General features: G+C 40.8%; 1 protein-coding gene across 1 annotated transcript; it reads left to right on the top strand.

The window, feature by feature from the left end:
• Positions 1-1,305: 1,305 nt before the first annotated feature.
• Positions 1,306-16,762, top strand: LOC126419595 (sex-determining region Y protein-like). Its single transcript, XM_050086782.1, has 2 exons — positions 1,306-1,496; positions 16,639-16,762. Exons 1-2 carry the CDS (start codon positions 1,306-1,308, stop codon positions 16,760-16,762), a joined length of 315 nt encoding a protein of 104 aa, XP_049942739.1.
• The last annotated feature ends 427 nt before the right edge of the window (positions 16,763-17,189 follow it).

Genomic DNA, 17,189 nt, shown 5'->3' with positions numbered 1-17,189 from the left:
TTGCTAGCAACAATAGTTTTCTGTGAAGAACTTCAGTTTGTGTCTACTTTTCGGGTTTCTGCTTGAGGTCTAGCATAACGCATTTTCCTTTATAAGGCATGATAATGATCCATAATGAAAGCCACAATTTCAAAGTGTATTATTGTAGGCGTCATTTCAGGTTGAACGACGAGAAGCTGGAAGTGTACCGAATTACTGAGAGGCAGGAATACTGAGGGCCGTATTAGCGAGAGTTTAGTATAATCAGTACATTAACTCAAGTGAAGAGGAACTGAAATTAGCCTGAAACTTATCACCTGCCTCTGGGTGTAATATCATCAAAATGTTTGAAATCGGTTTAAAAATCTCTTACATGCACACTCACGCAAGTACGCACGCACCCGCGTGCACACACACACGCACACACACACGACTAAAAAGCAGAAAATAACTAAATAAAAATCAGTTTTTAATGTGCCACTTTTTTTAAGTTAAAAGGTATGGAATAATTTCTCCTAGCCCCATACTGATTCTTAATCCTGTAGAGATAGTCCTGAAAATCTGTGATTGTGAATTTTTAATAGCTACTTATATTATTTAAAGCGGAAAACGTGGGGCGCAAGCAATTCATCACCGATATGAATGAGTAATACGCCTTCTTACTATTGTCTGTTGCATACGCACCACGTTTTCCGTTTTATATCTTACAAGTATTTTTACAGCTATAAAAAATTGACAACGACAAAATTTCAGGACTATCCGTGTGGGGCTAGGTCGATTTAAAAACATGCTATCGTAAAATTTATTTTTATTTAAATAATTATTTATGTTCCAACCAATCAGTCTTCTCTCCTCCCACTTCTACGCAACTCATACTTAACTGAGCATTTCTATTTTTCCTCTCAAGTCAGCCTTCCAATTTCCTTTTCCAAACGGCTTTCCAAATCTTGCTTCTTTTCACATTATCATAATTCTTCGTTGCATCCAGGAACACTATCACTAAGTCGTTACCGTATATGTAGTGTTCCTCTTGGAGCTGGATTACACAAAAATTTGGCACAGTGTATACCTTCCTCATCCCTACAAGCATTGTTCCTGTCTCTGTCCGCTTCCTTCTATCTGTCGTACTCTCTTTACCAGAATTTTCTCAAATGAGACAAGAAAGTATCTACTATAATTTTGACATAATTTCCTGCAACCCTTCTTGAAAAGTGGCGCTATGATGCTATTCGTTTCTCTTTCATGTGACACAGTCTCAGATTTTAGCACGTCATATGTGGCACAGTATGAGGTGGTCTCTGTTTATCTGCCACGCGAAGAGTAAAAATGCTGACGCATGTTTCAGTGGTAGCGGTGGATTCGGTTCGTGTGTGCGAACTGTCGCCGTCCACCGTGGAATTCACGACACGCCAGAAGATCCCGCGCCCTCCCAACGCCTTCATGATCTTCGCCAACGAATGGCGCAAGAAACTGGCTGTCAACTACCCGCGCGAGAGCAACAAGGACATCAGCGTCCGGTGAGTGCCTTACCAACTTGACGATTTTTTTTTCAGCGGAAACAGAGGGACTTCGAGCCTACTGTTGCATCTACAGGGTGGCGCACGGAATGTGTTACCAATTGTTTCTTTCACAATTTACGACGCACATAAGATATCCTGCTGGGATCTCTACAGCAGTACCAGCAGAGCTTGGAAAAACAAATGAGTTACGAAATGACGTGTAAGTCACGATACTGCCGCTAGGAGCCTAGTAAGCAGCAATGGCTGGCAATGGAAGACTGACGACACAGCAACGATCGGCAATTGTGTTACTTTTTCATGAAACGAAAAGCCTTGTTGTGACTCAGAGGCGTTTTCGACAACAGTTTAACACACGATGGGTCCCTTGCAAGAAGACCATCCACAGGTTGTACGATAAATTTGTACAGGAAGGAACAGTATTGGAAGCGAAGCGACCTCGGCCTAAGCCTGTTTGTTCACCGGAGAATATTGAAGGGGTGTGAGTTGCTGTACAGAGAAGTTCCGGGAAATCTTGTAGAAAGGCAGCAGTGCAACTGGGAATATCCAGACGCTCCGTTCAACGCATTCTTAAAAGTGACCTCCATATGTACCCATACAAGATGACCTGTGCACAGAAGCTTACAGAAGAACACAAGCGGCAGAGACTACTGTTTGCTCAGTGGGCGGAGGATAGGGAAGAAACTCTCAACAACGTTTGATTTTCAGACGAGGCGCATTTTCATTTAGACGGTGTGGTTAACAAACAAAATTTACGCATTTGGGCCACTGAAAACCCACAAGTGCTTCATGAACAACATTATGCTCCGAGAATTACAGCGTGGGCAGTAATTTCCAGTCACGGACTTATTGGACCCTTTTCTTTGAAGAAACTGTGAACAGCGAGCATTATTTGAGCATGCTTCGCAATAGCTTCATTCCACATCTTCTTGCTACTGCCTTGCCCTTCAACACGCAGTGGTTCATGCAAGATGGAGCAAGGCCACATACTGCAAACACTGTGTTGGAGTTTTTACACGAGCATTTCGACATGCGGATCATTTCACTCAGGTTTCCAGGTAGCTTCAGTGACGGACAAATTTGGCCCCCCAATAGTCCAGACCTCAATCCATGTGACTTTTTTCTTTGGGGGTACCTAAAGGAAAAAATTTTCCCGAAACGTCCACTTGATTTAATGGAGCTCAGAAGACTTATTCTTGAAGCTTACAGTGAAATTACGGAAGACATGTGCCGTAGGGTAATCACTAACTTCAGTGTTCGTTTCAAGGAAGTTAGGAAACGAAATGGTGGACATTCTGAGCATGTGCTGAGTTAGTACAAATCTCCATGGACGGCTCTAATAAAGATTATATTTGAAAACAAAATGGTAACACATTTCGTGCGCCACCCTGTAAATAGGGCGCCAATGGTCTTACCTAGCTCAATACACCAGTTGTCGTCTCGTCACCGATGTCGGGCGTGGCGAGTACTTGGGTGGATAACAGCCCGAGTAAACCACGTGCCGCTGGGGGTGGTGCTGTTAAGTTTCTGAACGCCAATCTTTGTGTCAATGTCCTGAAGTAGATTCCAAACCCACCCACAGTGTCTCATGAAGTGAGGGCATTTTGACATTTTCGAGTGTGATCCGTCTGTCGAATGTGGACGTTAAGCTCGGCTGCGTCCCTGGAGCTATTCTGGAAGAGTAAACTGTATGTGGACACAGTGTTTCATCCTCTCCCTTCTCATAATCATCCAACGCAAACGTAACACCACACTTTCACGCACCCATTACAGTCACCTACATTTACCAGATACACTAAACACACAATTCTTGCTCTTCGCGAAGAAAAGGTGCCATCGCGAAGGACAGAAAAACATAATTAAGCGGCTGGACCTGCCCTTAGGAGTTTTAGCAGCAGCTGTGAAAGTTACAGTTTCCCTTATCCTATTGTAGTTGAACATCTAATGAAATTTATTAGCAGCTGGTGGGGTATACTTTTTGTAACGGCCGGAAACATCGTTTACAATAATTTCATCAGCTCATCAAGAGCGTGAAATTAGTTGACAGCTATCTGAAAAGACACGCTTCTCTTGGTCTTTATTTTAATGTTTTTTCTGTGAACATTCCAGCTCAGTTGAAAACGTTTGAGAAAATAGTAAAAATAAATATTAAAAACGCCTTCTCCCTTCAGTAGTTTCTCTCTGTCTGTTTGTTATGTACCTCACTCGACCCACTACTCTGATTTCATCGTTTTCTTTCAATTTATTTATTCTCTTTCGTTGTGGAGCTAAATTTGCTTCTCGCTCCTCGTCTGTTTCATTTCTTTGCGTTTCTTTCTATTTCATTATTTTGAATCACCATTGCTAATATTTCCTCCTCTTTTACGTTCGGCATCGTATTAAATGTTAATATTATACACTAAATTTCCGCTTAATACGCAGTCCCTAACCTTCAGCACTTCACTATGTGAGGTAACGGGCGAGTTGTGGCGCCCTGAAAATATTCTAAGTTCGCATGGCCGCTCGGCCAACCGGATCCGGCAGCAAAGACGTGGTGGCGAACGTTAGCCGGACGAGAGGGGTAGCCCCAGCGCATGGTCCAGCAGAGTGACTGGTGACGCTGTGTCAATGAAATAAACTTGTACGCCAAGATGGCGGACTTTGTGAAACCATCATGGCAGACATTTCAAAGTTCGTATAGAAATTAATAGTAGTCAGATGAATCATGATACCTCTAAAAGAAACATGTAAATTACTATTATTTGCATGACGATTCTGATGGTGTAAACAGATTTTCAATATCTTTATTAGTTTAAAGTTTAGTATGTGACGGTAAATTATACAAGTAACATCCAGCAACGAATTTCCAAAATCTGAACGGTTCATCCGATTTCGTCGATCTACTTGTCTATAGAAAGTTATTAGTGTAAACCTAAACAGGTGTAAATTACAGGCATGTAACTTGAATAGTACACGAGTTCTTAGAGGTCAAAGTGGCCGATTACTATCGATTGCGTCGGGCCATAAGAACTCCACAGTTACACGAAAAAACGGTATCAGCATGCTTATAAATACATTTATTCATTTATGTCTTTGTTTACATCCGATATATGCTATTCATGAAGAAATTGGGTGAATATTTACTGTGTTTTAGAAAACACAGAGACATTAGGCTGTTGGCCTACCTTTTGTTCTATTCCTTTGATATATCTTTATTTAATTTGTTTATGTATCTAATAATGTGTTTTAGAGCGTGTTTATGGGCCACCCGCAGGAATATTATTTAATTTCAAGTTATTTAAATGTAAATCCAGTATTTCGTACGTGTTTTAATATGTTTGTGAGTGTACGTGAGCATCGTTTCCGGAGAGGACTCTGGCAGTGCGGGAGTTCTGGACAGTACGGGACAGCACACAGAAAGTGCTGGGCGCGACGGACGCACAGTCGCGGGGACTTGGAGAGTGGAGTGGTCTGCGCATGGTCGCGGCAGACAGAAATACTTCGGAGTGTCGACTTGTGCACTTGTGAGATTTCCGTGGCCTCTACTGCGAAGACGTAGTGTGCGCTTAGAAGTGAATATTTCGCGAGCTATGTTGTTCACAGTTAATTACGTGCAGTAGGAATCTATTGTTTCCCTGTTATTCAACTTATATTTTATTTAATTGCTGGACCATCTACACTAATAAGTGTTTTGCAGAAATATACCGCACTCTCAAAAGTACTTCTACTATCGTACTCATCATTTAAAGTCGTTAAGATAGTACCTGCAGATTTTATTTAATTGCAATTTTTCATTTATAAATTTATGTTTCTTTCATAACTCGCAATTGCTGAGTGATAGAAACCTTCGACCATTCGATTCATGTGTGCATTCCTATTGTATACTGTAGACTCAGCAGTATTTGGCTGAAATGCAGCAACTACGTATCCCAGTTCCTAGGCAACGATACAGCCAAAACTTTCAAAATTTTAACGTTGAGTCGGAGGGTGCGTAGTTATTTGAAAGCCCGCCACCTTCACTAAAATTTGTTTCACTTTTCCTTGATACACTGTAACTGATTTCCATAAGTACTGTACACTGATGCATGTGTCTCGTCACCTCCTATATACAGGTTGTCCCAAGAGAAATGGTGAATATTCAGGGATACGACAGGAACGATCATTCGAAGCAAAACAGACTAGTAAACATGGATTCTTCAAAGGCATACCTAAGAGCAGTGCGCACGTATTCATCTTCGATATTGTTAAAAAAACCTCTTCTGCTGCAAGCTCTTTGCATCCCATATTTTGGGAGGAGGCAATATGAACCAAAACAAGAAAAGATATCTAATGAACACGGTTTATAAATGTATACCTTAAGAACTTCAGCGGAAGAGCTGTATTTCGCAGTAGCAAAGATGAACAAGTGCTCATAGCTCTTGAGATGTGCACTTTAGACCACATGTTTCCTATACATTTTTATATTTTTTTAGTTGATACAGCCACCTTTCAAAATATAAAAAATAAAGAGCTTGTGGTAGAGGAGATCTGTCTCACACAATCGAGGATGAAGAAGTGCTCATATCCCCAAAGGTAAGCAGTTTGAATCGCCTGTTTACTAGACTTTTTGCTTCGAATGATCGTTCCTGTCATATTCCTGAATGTTGACCGTACCTCCTGGCACGCTCTATACACAACTGGAACTATCCCCAAAACACGATAATGGGACATTTGAGAACGCTGTCGAACATTCTCCAACATTCAGACTAGTCTCAACCCCTTCACCACTCGATTCCCAGGTGCTTTACTGTCTTGCCATAAGGAGTCTGTTGGTGCAATGTCATCTTTTGACATCCACAGCCCCGAACCTAATCTCTGCAGTTCCAAATCTAAACCTTCTTCGTGGATGGGTTATGGAGTGTTACCATAGCATATTGTTGCCTTTTAACATGTTTATTGATTTGGTTTCTTGTTAGTCCATGGTCGTAGTGTCTTACAACATGCGTTATTAATTTAAAGCAAGATTACAGATCAGAAATTGTGTTACGGTTTGAGTTTCGTAAGATGAGATAGATTATAATTTTTGTTGTTTCATGATGAATCTGACGCTGCAGTATGATAAGCTTTTTTGTCACGATTTCTACCATTGCACTTCCCCCATAAAATTGATTATTGTGTCTTGTACATATCCTTCACACCACAGTAAAAAAAAATTTAATGAGATGTCATAGCAGGATAGTGCTAGATTCTATTAGGGAAGAGTTATAAATCGGTTTGTGCTTTAAGTTTGCTTGAAGTACGTCAGGTCAGAATTTTATTTATTTTTGCAACAAGCAATGTGTCAGCTAACTATTATTCAGATTCAGGTGTTGGGCTTGAATGGATAGTGCAATTAACAATCTTTATGAAGTTAGTTACAATAACAACACATAATTATAGTGAGCTAACTAATCTGGAACTGTACAGATGGGCAACGAGTGGCTTTAATGCCTACAAATGGAGTCATGAAGCCTCATATTTATTACACGCTTTATAGATCCACTCAACTGCGTGTCTAAAACGGTACCAACCTTACAAATCTCTTATGACACAGCTGTTGTGGAAACCTGTTTTGAGATGACAGTCAAATACAGTTATCTTGAGACATTTGGTCACATTGGGAGCAGCATAACTTGATTATCTTGTTTTTTCCCCATGTTTGTGCATTTCATCCGTCTCCACAGAGTCATTGTGTGGACCCATGTTAGTTATGGAGAACGTTGTAAGTATTTTATTGGTACTGATTAACTGAGACGATTTAATTCCATTAAAGTTTATTGAATATAGGTTGTAATACTGATATTTGTAAATTGTGAAATAAATGTTTGTGAGTCTTTATTGTGATAAACATGGAACCCTGCTAAAACAAGTACAAGAAGTAAAAAACATGTAACAAGCTGTTTTATGTCATTATTTCGCTTTGAAGTTAGGTAATATACATATAAGAATATCATTTTAAGGACCTAAGAGCCGAAGAATGCGATACGATATTGGTGAAAAATAGAAGAAAGATAATACCCTAAAGCGTAACAAATTGTGGACAGTATCCAGAATGTAACTTTCTGGTAGGCGAGTAATACTTTGACTCTGACGTAAAAAGTAATATAACGTTACTAACTTCGGCCGTAACTTAATATAGTTGGGGAACGGAACAATAGCGATGGATGCCACGCGTAAGTCGAAAACACAATTTCGCGTGAGCTCCTTTCTGAGTTGAAAGTACCTCCGAACTTGAAGGAAAGAGAGGGGTGGGGTTCAACATCCCGTCGGCTTTGAGGTCGTTAGAGATTTAGCACAAACCAGTGTTGTATTAGAGATTTGGCACAAACTAGTGTTGTAGGGAATCGAATGTGACCTTTTTGCAGGAATTATCCCGACATTCGCTCGCAGTAATTTAGGAAACCTGTTGGAAACAGAAACTAATTCACCTTGACAGATGGTTAACTGAACTCTGTTGATTGCGTATGTCTATGTGGATCAATCATTACTGCTTTCAGAAAAGCTTGTGTTCCGTAAGTATTATGGAAACCAGTAACAAAAAAATATCATCAACCATATTCAAAATAAAAAAAATATCATCAACCATATTCAAAATAACCTCCAGTCACCGTAACACACTTGTAGTAACGTATGTAAAGACTCTAGCAACAATCATCGAAGTCTTTTTATTGAAATTGTTTCAAGTGTACAGGTTCCACACTTTAAGATTTCTGAAAAACTTTGATGGATGTAGGTAGCTGTGTACTGCGTTGATGATAGTTGCCTGCACTATGGTGGATCGAACTGTTAGCACAAGGTCTCATCTGCAATGATGATAATTTGCAGAAGACAGGCGTCAGACAGAATTATCAGTGAAATCCTCTGCAGTCATTCACTTTGAATGCCTGTTTATCTAACAGTTTGTAAATGATACAAACTTTGTTAATACACAGTTCCTCTTCCTAAAGTGTGAGAAACAAACGCAAATTTTTTTGGAAGTTTTTGACAAGATCTTATGGGACCAAACTGCTGAGGTCATCGGTCCCTAAGCTTACACACTACTTAATCTAACTTAAACTAACTTACGCTAAGGACAACACACACAGCTATGCCCGAGGGAGGACTCGAACCTCCGACGGGAGGAGCCGCGCGAACCGTGACCGAACGCCCCAGTCCACGCGGCTACTCCACGCTGCAAGAACAAAAGGAAAGTATCCTCAAACAGAAGTTTGGTTCCAACAGGATGGGGATTTACTAGGGATAGTTCTGTTGGAGCTCGTATGCAGTTTGTTCCTCCGATCATGATCTTGTTACCACGCTACAGCTTGACGTTTTTCATATGACTAAATCATTGCCAGACGTGAAATAAGCGATAACTGAAAATTTCCGAGCGATGTTGAGTACAAACTTGAGATGTTGACAGAGAGTGCGTGTGCAGCGCTGTAGTCTTGTAACCGAGAGGTCACTGGTTCGCTTCTTGTTAGACGCACTCTATTTTTCTTTGAATTGCGCATTTATTATCGTTTCGAAATATTAATTAACATATATTAATCCAAATTTGTAATAAAAATTGCATCATTCTGTTTTAATTCCTAATCGCATGAAAATCTAAGTATTCATAACATATTGCAATTTGGTACAAAAATTCGAAATGTCATGTTGCTGTCTGATACAATCATAAACAGGATGTTCAAAGCCTTTTGGGTCAAACTGAAACAGGTGATAGTGGGTCCGAAAACGATTATATTAAGGTAGGGAACCAATGGGCCAACGTCCTTGCCGCAGTGGTAGCATCGGTTGGGCTAGTATTTGAATGGGTGACAACCGGTTGCCGAGGGCCGTTGGTGAGCGGGGTGCACTCAGCCCTTGTGAGACAAACTGAGGAGCTACTTGGTTGAGAAGTGGCGGCTCCGGTCTCGTAAACGGACATTCGGCCGGGAGAGCGGTGTGCTGACCACATGCACTTCCATCTCCCCATCTGAGGATGAGACGACGGCCGGTCGATACCGTTGGACCTTCACAGACTGTTCGGGCGGGACCTAATGGTGGGATATTTATTATGTTGTGGACATACAACACAGCATACACCACGTAACAACAACGTAGCTCAGACTAATTGTTCAAACTGACGACCGCCAGTCTCAATTCATGCGTGGCAACGGCGCATGACTCTCTCAATGATCCCTGAACCAGAAGACAGGCAGCTTGGACCGTAACAAGTCGGTCTTCATCCGTATCTTTTTGACTTCATACACCGGCGTCTTGTAGCCTCGGGGGGAAAAGTTCAGAGGTGTGAGATCGGACGACCGCCGTGGCCACGGGACAGGACCTCCCACTTCCAATCCAACGATGAGAGTACGTGTTATTCCGGTGCTAGCGAACATTAGCATCGAAGTGGCCTGGTGTACCGTCGTGTTGAAACCACATCGATTCGCGGAAAAAAGATATTATGATATTGACAGAGTGCACGTGTATAGCGTTGTAGTTTTGTTACCCCAAGGTCACTGGTTCGATTCTCGTTGGACAAACTCTATTTTTGTTTGCATTTTGCATTTATTATCATGTTGAAATATTAATTAACAAATATTAATCCAAATTTATAATAAAAATTACGTCATTCCGTTTTAATTGCTAATCGCATGAAAATCTAAGTATTCATAATACTGTCTCAAAGAACAGTGGCAGCACATCTCGCAGGAACACCTTGGAACGTGGACCAGTAGAGGCAGCATATAAGGTTTCATACCACACTTTCTTGGTAATTTATGGTAATCCAGAGGGACTTAAAGTATAAAATTAATACAATTTTTTTCTCAACTTTGCCATTTTCCAACTGTGTCATTTTTCCGTAAACGAACGTTATGGATCAATTGTGATGCCGCTCAAAATGAGAACGATGAGGGGAAATCCTGATATAAATACGCTGACAGTTGAAGTTAAAAGTTACTAATTATGAGTCACAAATAAACGAACCTCACATCATAGTCACCACTGCCGAAATTTTTATGGAAAATGGCGTAAAACCATTTTTGTACTGTATTTTTAACTGTTAGCACAGTGTCAATATTGATCTTGGAGGAAATCCATCACACGAGTAGCAGCAACGATAAAAGATAGATTCTAATACGACCATTACAGATTAGCACAGTAGAGTAGCAGCAACGATAAAAGGTAGATTCTAATACGACCACTACAGTTCAGCACAGTAGTGTTTCATCGAAACAATTCAAGTCGAATGTGTGAGCCGTTTCTTTCCTCGTACTTACTAGAACTTTAGCATCTGTTAATATCAGAATTTTAACAGACAGAGGAGCATCCTCATTACTTTGGTAATGCAACGAGAGTGGATGCACCATGACGTCAATCAGGTCTCCACCGTCTATGAAACGTAAATTATTGGTTGCCACAATACTTAAGGAAGAGAAACTTTACTCAAAACAATAATGACTGACACACACACACACACAAGTTCAGTTAACCATCTGTCGAGACGAATTAGAGTTTGTTTCCCACGGATTTCCTGAATTACTTTGAGCGAATGTCTGGATAATTCTTGCAGAAGGGTCACACTCGATTCCCTACAACACTAGTTTGAGCTAAATCGCTAACGACCTTAAAGATAATACATTGACAAGAGAGTCGTGCCTGGTGGCTACCGATGTGGTCGGTGCGGGGATTGCCCTCATCCCAGACATGGATGTAGCGGTTGTTTAAAACATCATCACGGGTGAATGAAGCCTCATCCGTGAACAACACAAACTACAAAGTTCGGAACTACAAGACTGTGGTGGACAAACCATTTACGGAAGTGAACGTGGGGCTCAAAATCCATTGCTCTCAGTGCTTGCACACGATCTTTATGATGGGGGTGTAATACATGTTCCACCAGTACTCTCCTCGCTGCATTCTGCGAAGTGTGCATTTGACGGGCAAGTTGACGGGTGCTTATTGCTAGGTGATGGGCAGTGCAACCTAAGTCTGGTGTTTGGATGTGTCATGGCGGGAATCTTGGCCGGTTCTCTGTGGTGCGAACGACCCTGCCACTCGTAAGTTGGAATCCACGGAGATAAAATTCTTCCGATTAGGGTAACCCCCGTTGGAGCACTACATCCTGCCGCACCGTACGTTAAATGCATGTGTGCCAACTTTCGTGATGAGTAACTTTCCATTTTTGACTGCGCGTGGTGCACTGTACACAGTAACACGCCTCACCACTAACACATCACAAGCTGTCTGATGCAATGGACAACTGACATCAGGTGATAGTGGTGTGCGTTTGGTACAGGCTAACGCGCCGGTGCGGTCGTCACACGACACGTGCTATGAGCTAAATTATGTACATCAAGTCTGTTTGGTGGCCAGGGGTGACGCTGTTTTTCACCCGCTGCCTGTTTCAGTTTACAATAGACACCCAGGATTTTTGCGAGAGTGAAGCAGAACTGTATACGCCATCCCAATACATGCATTGATACTGGTGGTCGTCGCTTTGAACAGTTACTGTGTACTTTGTCTTTATGTGGTGTACGCTGTGTATGTGCATAACACAGTAAATACGCATTTCCGACCATTAGTTTCCTATTTTGATGTAATGTGTTGTGGACCCACTATCCCCTGTTTCAATTTTACCCAAAAGCTGTATACGTAAGGGACTTCAAAAAGTAATAAATGATCGTATGGCGTCAGTGGCCGGAAATTTGGCCGCCAAGTGCAAGACTTATATTGGGCGACTTGCGCGTCGACAATGTGGATGAAATGATGAAGAGGATAGCACAACACTCAGTCGCTGAGGGGAGAAAATCTCCCACCCTAGCCGGGAATCGAACCCGGGGCTCCGTGGGTAGCATTCCAACGCGCTGACCTTTTTATTTTTTAAATCTCATTTTTGTTCGCTTTCGTTCGTTGCATCTGCTCGGGGCGGGCGTCGTTAGACACCCGTTTTAAGTTTGTTGTTGATAGATTAACTCAGTTTTTTATTATTACAGAGGGCAGCTAACCCTCTGACCGAACACGCTGAGCTACCGTGCCGGCAGCCGTTCAGCTATTGGGGCGGATTCTGCTGCCGTACAGGTAACACATAACAGGATGTGAGTGTAGTGACGTAGTAGCCGGAAACGTACTCAAACGGGGCAACAGTACGATTCTTGTGGGCAAAACGTCTAAATTGCCCACAGATTTAGTGTGATTGGTATGTGGACCAATGCAATATCGCGTCCAACCGCAGTGAAATTGTGTCAAAAATTTTACCGAGGCTGCACAGACGTGGATGTTGCTGATCAGGAAGGAAAGACATCGACATCGACCACAGACGAGAGGCTCCAGGCAATTTTTACGGCAAGTTCAAATAACTGCTGGGGGAAAGAGACTTTCCAACGACGAGGCTGTGCGCCCAGCGGTTTCCGAAGGGCACCGCTGCCAAGCACCGGTTTTCTGTTGTCAAAGAATAAAAGAATTGGTGGAACATTCAGATTTTTGTTTACAGAGACTTGGCGACTTTGTTGCAAAATAGTGTCATGCATATGTGTCAGTTTCATGTGTAGTGAAGTATTCGATAACATGTATTTGATCTGCCATACTAATTATTAATTATTTTTTGAGGTCCCCTCGAATGAATAAACTGTTTTAGATGTTATGCTTACGTATTCATTCGTAAAGAGTAGAAAGAAAAAGGATTTTATTTTCTATTTGTTGTTTCATATTGTTATATTAAATTTTAGTTCATTATGAATACTCACATTTTCTTGCAATTGGTAATTAAAAATGAAGATGAAAGATGTTGCTTTCATTATAAAATTATGAGTAAGTAGTCATCAGTCCGAAGATTGGTTTGAATACCACAGTGCTACACTAGGTACTGTCCTGTTGGAGGTGGTATGCCGTTGCCTTCCTCCGAACTTTGAGCTGACGTAACCCAGGCAGACAAGAGGGGACTTACAGTTTAACTTGGATTCCGAACCACGGTGCTGTTCGGCAGTTTTCAGATCAACAAAAATTGCCCTGAGGGGAAAGAAGTGGCAAGTGATAGATAAAAACGCTAGGACTGACTGGGGATCGAACAAGACCTTTGCATTTGTAGTCAGGCTTTACCATTGAGCAATAGAACTTAAAAAATAGAATTTCTCCGATAACAAGACTCGAATGATATGCACGCGTCCAGAGGCATCTCTTGTAAAAAACTCGAATTATTTATTCGTAACAGCTCTCGAATCTTAAAGTCCTCGAAGTCAATATACAGCAAATAGAACTCTCTGACCGTATTTGAGTGAAAAATGGCCCACATCCCTATTTCAAGAAATAGTTGTATTTATGAAACAATTTTTTAACTGCTTCAGTCATTCTTTACTAATATTTATTAGTACGATCCGTTTCAGTAGCATGCTGCCATCATCAGGTGCATTACATTGATCTGAAGTATCTAGAGTATTATCTTTTGGATGTGCCAGTGAGATTAGGTCACTTACCTTAATCATTTTTGCTGGAAATTTGTCTGACACACAAAGCGTAGTAATAAACATATCATTTTCCCTAAACACTTTCACATTCAGATGCTTACATCATTTATTTCTTAAATTCAGAACATGGTCACAAAGCTTAAATAATTCCATCGACATGAATGAAGTATAGTTATAGTTATTTTAAAATAATACATGCCACTGTGGTTTAGTATTGTTGTTGTTGTTGTTGTGGTCTTCAGTCGAGACTGGTTTGATACAGCTCTCCATGTTACTCTATCCTGTGCAAGCCTCTTCATCTCCAAGTAACTACTGCAATTTGCATCCTTCTGAATCTCCTTACTGTATTCAGCTCTTGGTCTCCTTCTACGATTTTTTTCCTTCCACGTTTCCCTGCAATACTAAGTTGGTAATCCCTTAATGCCTCAAAACTTGCCCTACCCACCGATCCCTTTTTCTAATCAAGTTGTGCCACAAATTCCTCTTCTCCCCAATTCTGTTCAGTACTTTCTCATTAGTTACGTGATCTACCCATCTAATCTACAGCAGTCTTCTGTAGCACCACATTTCGAAAACTCCTATTCTCATCTTGTCTAAACGGTTTATCGTCCATGTTTCACTTCCATACAGGGTTACACATGATACAAATACTTTCAAAAGTGACTTATACCTATACTCGATGTCAACAAATTTCTCTTCTTCAGAAACGCTTTCTTTGCCATAGCTAGTCTACATTTTATGTCCCGAGTCTTCATTTTATGCCCTCTCTACTTCAACAATCACCAGTTGTTTTGCTTACCATATAGCAAAACTCATTAGGGTCATTCCACGTGAAGTGTCCTAGGGCTCCGAGCTCAGCCATCTTCAATTTTGATGAATTTTGTACAGTTTGTACCTGAGGGCCGTACGTGAACTTATGCAGAGCTTCAGGGCTCACCTGTAACTTGGTTGAGGTGCTGGAGCCACTTTTGTGAAGAGCACTTTTACCGAGACTGAAAAGTCGCGAAGAAATCATCAAGTTTGGCATTCCACTGTTCCTAATGTAAAAGAGCTAGACTCTTGCTTCTGGGTATAGTCGTACAACTTTTTGTGCCCTACACAAAAATGATGGAAGTAGAGTTCGGAAAACAATGCATTTGGCATAATCTCAGTTCAAAGTGGGCGACAGATCATGTCGCGAGAAATTTTTCCCATACTTTAACAAGGCATATGTAGTGGAGAAAGTGCGCTATGGACCTGGTTTTTTGCCAAACTGCTGTCTGTCTGGGTGTTTAGTAATCACAAATTAGGCCTGTCTTGTGTGTTGAATAACCGTGCTACCATCCTGTAAATTGGCTAAAAAACATGAATGTATCAAAATATACCCGAGTTCAAAGTCATGTGTCTCAAAATGGACACCTGTCACATTACATTCATTAACACTATTCAATAGAGCACGTTTCATTCTTTTAGAAAAACTTTGTTTTCGTTTTGGCGTCTCTTTGGGTAAGGTGCAAAAATTGCGCCTTAAATTTGAAATTTTCTTGATTATGTCTGCAGTGTTTAAATATTTATTCCGCTGTTTATTTGGTGATTTGAAACCTATCTGTGACAGGTTAATTGCTAAATTTAACTATTTAACTGTACTAGAGACTGCTACATATTTTTTGTGAAGCTGAATGTTTATTAAATTTATTTGCTACATAATTTTTGTGAAGCTGAATACTTATTAAATTTATTTCTTTTCTTTATTTAGGACTCCACGATTTTATTTTAGTGCCTGAAGCATATCAAGTTGTTGCTAAAACTTGATACCCTCCAAACCTATTATGCCAAACTACTTTTCAGGGTGTATTTTACCCCTTAAAAGTAAAACTAGGCGCAAACAAAAAAATAACGTATTACATTATTTTGACCCTCTACACATCCGCCAACTTTCATCAAGATCGTCTATTGATGATTGGTAATGTTCCATTGTAGGTCATGGTTTGCTCTCTTAAGAATCTGAACAGTTCTCAGGTGCCTTGTTTCGACGTAGGTCTTTCAGTGCTCTGTCGAATTCTATTCGCAATATTGTATATCCTATCTCATCTCCATCTGCTTCTTCTTCTTCTTCTTCTTGTCTCTCCATAGAATTGTTTTCAAGTTTGTTCCCTTTGTACAGCCCTAATACATGTCCTTTCAGTTTTCAGCTTTCTCTTCTTTGCTTAGTACCGGCCTGCCTTGATATTCGTACAGATGCATCTCTTTTCTCCAAAGAATTCTTTAATTTCTCGTAGGTGCCATCTATCTTTCTGATATTCACGTATGCTTCGCTGCATTCTATCGAATTTTTCATTCTCTTATCCCCTTGCCTAGAAGTAAGGTAAATATCAGAAGAAAGAGACCAGCACCTCAAAAGCTTGGTATCCACTGGATGGGTACATTTTTACGGTTCGCCTGTACTCCAACTCTCTTCCTTTATGTAGGCTTGGGACTGGCAACAGCATCTACTGAACTACTCAGTCCACCCAGTTTGGATTTCGCTTGAAGTATTTTGTGGCGTCATCCTCATCACCTGCTATGCGGAAAACTGTCGGCTTTTGACACATCAAATGATGATTTTTGGCGTTCATTGTTTTCTCGGGATCATTTGGTATTTTGTAATTCAGGAAACGTTTGAATCTAGCATCGATCCGTAGCGTGGCTAAAAAGCATTACTATCTAAATTATTTACGGCGAATTTCTCCGTGTTACAGGCTCGGTGCAATGTGGAAATCAATGACCAAGGCCGACAAGGACCAGTACTTCGCCCAAGCTAGGCAAGTGGACGCTGAACACAAGCGGAAGTACCCGAGTGAGTACACACTTCCCATTATATAATATTTCACAGCTTTTCCGTCGTGGGGCTGGGTATCATGGCCATTCAGATTGCGTTCCTTACAATTCAAGTATGTATTTTAGATACTGGTGCCCAGTCTATCGTTTTAACAGCGTAGCACTGCTGTTAATGGAGTACGTGACTTGGAATTCACCGGTATTTGAGATGTTATTTAAGTAATCTGGTAAGACTTTTCTGACGAGTATTTTGAAGAAAACTTGTTTGCCGTTGATCTACTTCGAGAAATGTTGACTTGGATCTCTTTACAATACCCGTTTATTTATATGTTCAATGAATCACGCAGTTACTGTTAGCTATTTTAAATGTTGACTCTGCCCGTAGAACAAAACCGTTAACGTCTCCATGCTCCAATATAACAACTCTGAAGTTACTCAGTTCAAGAAAGTAACTCTTTGACATTTTAACGAT

Source organism: Schistocerca serialis, chromosome 9, assembly GCF_023864345.2.
Source record: "Schistocerca serialis cubense isolate TAMUIC-IGC-003099 chromosome 9, iqSchSeri2.2, whole genome shotgun sequence".
Taxonomy (NCBI): Eukaryota; Metazoa; Arthropoda; class Insecta; order Orthoptera; family Acrididae; genus Schistocerca; species Schistocerca serialis.
This window is presented reverse-complemented; position numbering and strand designations above follow the sequence as displayed.